Raw genomic sequence first — 4,377 nt, 5'->3', positions numbered from 1 at the left:
TGTGTGTGTGTGTGTGTGTGTGTGTGTGTGTGTGTGTGTGTGTGTGTGTGTGTGTATATGTGTGTGTGTATGTATATGTCAATGAGGCTTCTACATATTCATTTCTATGGTTGATATCCTGCGTTTTTTGGTGTTTGTTCTCCCACGGTTCAAAAAGTTTGTGGTGACATAACTGCTTTGTGTATGAATGGGTGTGTTTTCTTGGAAACGAGTGAACTGCTTCGTACAGCTTCAATCTAATTCACTTCATTGATTGAAAAAAAACTTGAATTAATTTAGCTCCACAATCAGAGACGCCATCGGCTTTAGCAGCTTTCTGGAAAAAGTAGAAAGAATGACGTGATAATGACGTTAGAAGACCGGTTTTGCATGCAAAGGCAAACAGCCTAACTGACCTAATCTATCAAGACAAAGAACTGACTGATGTAAATGTGATGTAAAGAGCAAGATAAGAAAGAAGTGAAAGGAAAATGCTGCCGCTTCAGATCTTCAGAAAAAGTCATAAAATGTTTTATGAACTGAGTGTCTGTGAATGAATTATTTTAGTGCTAAATGATGTTGGAAGGGTCAGTTGTTTTGAGTTGGTTCATTCAGGCTGAACATTATCTGTTTCTTTTATTGTCCATATTATTCAAAGAGAGTAATTCTGCTGCTTTAAATGGAGACATCTGAGGTTATGAAACAAAGTTTAGTTATAACGACTTTTTTATTTTAAGAAATTATTGTTGCAGTTTATTTAGCCAGTTTTAAGAGAGCAATCCAGATGCATGTGATCAGGTTTATCACATGTAAAATATTCATCATACTGTTTTAACTTCAGCTGTATGGTTTCAGAAATGATGGCTCGTAAACTGCATATGCCATTTTGACTCTCTGATCTGATGAGTGATCTCGCTGTGCTCCTTTCAGATGGCGGACTGTGTCTCTAAGGTGGAGCTGACCGTTTCCTGCGCCAACCTGCTGGACAAAGATGTCGGATCAAAGTCAGATCCTCTCTGTGTTCTGCTGCAGAGCTCAGGAGGAGACAAATGGACAGAGGTAGCTCACCGTTATCGCTTATTTTTCTTTAAAAGATCTCGTTCTGCGTGAGAATCAAAYGAAAGCAACGTCTCTTCTTGTCCCTGTCAGCTGGCTCGTACTGAACGTGTGAAGAACTGCTCCAGCCCGTCGTTCAGTCAGCGCCTCAGGTTGGATTATAAATTTGAGACGGTCCAGAATCTGAAGCTGGGGGTCTATGACATCGATAACAAGTCCCCCGACCTCAAGGATGATGACTACCTGGGAGGGGTGGAGCTAACGCTGGGACAGGTATGGTTTTAAGACACATCACCATGAAGAGGCAGTTAACTGTCTGTGTTTGTCAGCAAAACTAGTTGATGGGTTTTAATTAACTTCTTAGATAAATCCCTAAATGCACATCTGCAACTGGTTAGGGTTTGGAGTAAACAAAAGTCCAGGTGGTTAACCAGTAAAAATGTCTATAACTGCAGGTATTAAACTAGACTTTGGTGTGGTAATATGTGACCAGTCATATCGAAATGAGCATTAAGTCAAATTTAGTTAAAATGACCTGATTACATTTTCAGATTCTTTGCTTTAAAAGCTACATTTTGACACCTGGATCATTCTGACATCATAATTAAATCCATATTTATGACATTTGTCTTGTTGGTTACAATAATACATAAATATTTGGTCTGAATCCTAATTTTATGTCATTTTAATGGGGAATTTTTGATGTCCTTATAAAGAGGAAACCTCAAATTTTATTTGAATATTGAGATTTTCCATCTGAAAACAAAACTTTGCTAGCTCAGAGGTAAAATCTCAACATTTTAAGGCATTTTTCCTTAAAATCAGGTTTTTAGTTGCTACTGCTCAACATAGTGCTTCAAAATTTTGTTTTATGATTATATTTCAGACAGTTCATTCAAATGTTACATTGATAATTGATCATTATATTTTGACAAAATGCAATTTTTGTTAACATTTTAATCAAAACCGTATATTTGCCTATTTATCCATGTACCGCTTTTAGACTTGATCCTCATTTTGATGTGATGGGTCACATATGAAACTCATATTCATCTTTAATTTACATATTATTACAGAAACAATTGTATTTTTTTACACATATTACATATAATTTCATTTTTTGTAAAATATTGCGATCGTTTCTTCTTTTATTCAGTGCATCAAAAATGATTTTGTGCAGTGCTGCTTCAGATCTCTAGTGGAGCTCTACCTCCCCCTGCAGGCCAGATGTGCTCTGAGGGATGTTTTGATAGGATGCTTAGAAAATAAAAAATGTGGTGGAGTTAATTTTAGCATATTGCAGGTTTGAGATATTCTRCTGTCATTAACTCAACTGAAGGTGTTGTTTCCTTTTTTATTTAATATTTCAGATAGTTTCCAGTAAAACTATTACCAGACCTCTCCAGCTGAAGAAAGACAAGCCTGCAGGGAAAGGAACCATCACAGTATGTAGGATTTGTACATATGTACATGTATTACTATGAAAAAGAAAACAGTGCAAGTGTTAAGATGATGTTTTTTTTTCTGAAGGTCTCTGCAGAGGAGATAAAAGACAAAAGAGCCATTGTGTTGGAGCTGGAAGCTAAAAAGCTTGATAAAAAGGTAACATACTTTAAATGCACATATTTAATACTTTAACCTTAATTTCCAGTTTTGTTAATGACTTGTAAAACTCATTACAACCAAATCAGCATGATTTATTTTTGTTGTTGTTATTTTCTGTTGAGCTTGTTTCATTTCAAAACCTAATAACTTATTTAATCGTTCTTCCTTTTYCTTTTTGTCCAGGATACATTCGGGAAATCTGATCCATTCCTGGAGTTTTTTAAACAAGGAGCTGACGGGAAGTGGCAGCTGGTCCACAGAACTGAAGTAAACACAGTTTTTTTTATTTTTTATTGTCACGGTTTCCATCATTTCAAACCATGTTAATATAAAATATGGTTCCAAATTGAAGACACTTTCTTACTTATTAATGACCTCCATAGAAACTTCTGTTGTAACTTGTTTTTATGCTGTTTTGAATTGGTGAAAAGTTTAATTTTAACGTTTCTCTCTCAGTTTAAAACTAAATAAGCCGTGTATGTTTGCAGGTGGTGAAGAACAATCTGAACCCCACCTGGAAGAAGTTCACCGTTCCTCTGCAGACGTTCTGCTCCAGCGACCTTGAAAAGCCCCTGAAGGTTTCCACCAATCAGCATCCAGCTTTTTCACTCGTAACAAACCAATCAGGTCTTCGTCGGCGATTTAAAAAATCTCCTCTTCCTGCAGGTGGATTGTTCTGATTACGACAGCGACGGCACTCACGAYCTGATCGGCACTTTCACCACGAAAGTGTCCGAGCTGCAGAAAGCTGGGAGCGGCTCACCGGTGAGTGACTGAAAATCTGTGATTTGTAAAATAAATGGTTTTCTGTCGGCTGGTCGGAGGTYGTTGAGCTGTTTGCTGTGTGTTTATCCAGGTGGAGTTCGAATGCATCCACCCTAATAAACAGAAGAAGAAATCCTACAAGAACTCAGGGGTTGTTTCTGTGAAGAGCTGTACGGTAAAGAGTTCACAGTTTGGAAACTGTTGGWTTTAAAAGCAGTGTGTTGTCTGTTTTAATGGCAGCACTGTACAGCTGTCTATAGAATTTACTCTTAAATAATATCAGCTAAAAACTCCCTGCATTTCGAAGTTTGATGCTTCAGGCGTCAAGAATTTCTTTCTCAGTCATTGAACTCTAGACATTTGTTTCAGATATTTGTGTGTTTGTTTGTGTGCAGTTGGAGACTCAGTACAGCTTCCTGGACTATGTGATGGGGGGCTGCCAGATCAACTTCACTGTACGTTCACATCAGCTCACATGCAAGTTGTCTTTCATAGATGCAGCTGAATGAACGCCTGAACTAACARWGCATGTACACGTTAGGTTGGCATCGACTTCACCGGCTCAAACGGTGACCCGCGCTCGCCCAACTCTCTCCACTACATGAGTCCTGACGGGCTGAACCAGTACCTGTCTGCGCTGTGGTCCGTGGGCCAGGTGGTCCAGGATTATGACACGTTAGTACACACTGAAACACACAAACACTTCTGCACGCTCCAACTCCATAACATCATTTATATGAACCCCTCCATCACAGCTTGTTTCCTAAAAAAAAGAAAGTTTTTTTCTTTTGATTTTTGCAAACTAAGCTTTACAAACAAAAATCAATAATTTTATTTCAAACTCAGTTTCCAAACCCAAGTAAACTGTTTAATTTAAAACRTATAATCTACACTGGTAATTCACTAAGTTGGTGTTGGGACATACACAAATTTCAGAATTAAAATACTTGATATTTATATCTCCTCATCATA

At 37.7% G+C, this 4,377-nt stretch overlaps 1 protein-coding gene across 1 annotated transcript in view; it reads left to right on the top strand.

The window, feature by feature from the left end:
• The first annotated feature begins 909 nt into the window (after positions 1-909).
• The window catches only part of LOC106522854 (copine-1), a 7,303-nt gene continuing 3,835 nt past the window's right edge, over positions 910-4,377 (top strand). Inside the window, exons 1-10 of the mRNA XM_014016051.1 lie at positions 910-1,038; positions 1,129-1,308; positions 2,406-2,480; positions 2,566-2,637; positions 2,824-2,907; positions 3,129-3,218; positions 3,307-3,405; positions 3,497-3,580; positions 3,801-3,860; positions 3,947-4,084. Coding sequence (XP_013871505.1) covers positions 910-1,038; positions 1,129-1,308; positions 2,406-2,480; positions 2,566-2,637; positions 2,824-2,907; positions 3,129-3,218; positions 3,307-3,405; positions 3,497-3,580; positions 3,801-3,860; positions 3,947-4,084 — 1,011 coding nt within the window. The remainder of the gene's footprint in view (positions 1,039-1,128; positions 1,309-2,405; positions 2,481-2,565; positions 2,638-2,823; positions 2,908-3,128; positions 3,219-3,306; positions 3,406-3,496; positions 3,581-3,800; positions 3,861-3,946; positions 4,085-4,377) is intronic.

The sequence above is a fragment of the Austrofundulus limnaeus genome, unplaced genomic scaffold, assembly GCF_001266775.1.
Source record: "Austrofundulus limnaeus strain Quisiro unplaced genomic scaffold, Austrofundulus_limnaeus-1.0 Scaffold137, whole genome shotgun sequence".
Lineage (NCBI taxonomy): Eukaryota > Metazoa > Chordata > Actinopteri > Cyprinodontiformes > Rivulidae > Austrofundulus > Austrofundulus limnaeus.
Note: the sequence above shows the minus strand (reverse complement) of the source record. Positions and strands in the feature narration are given on the sequence as shown.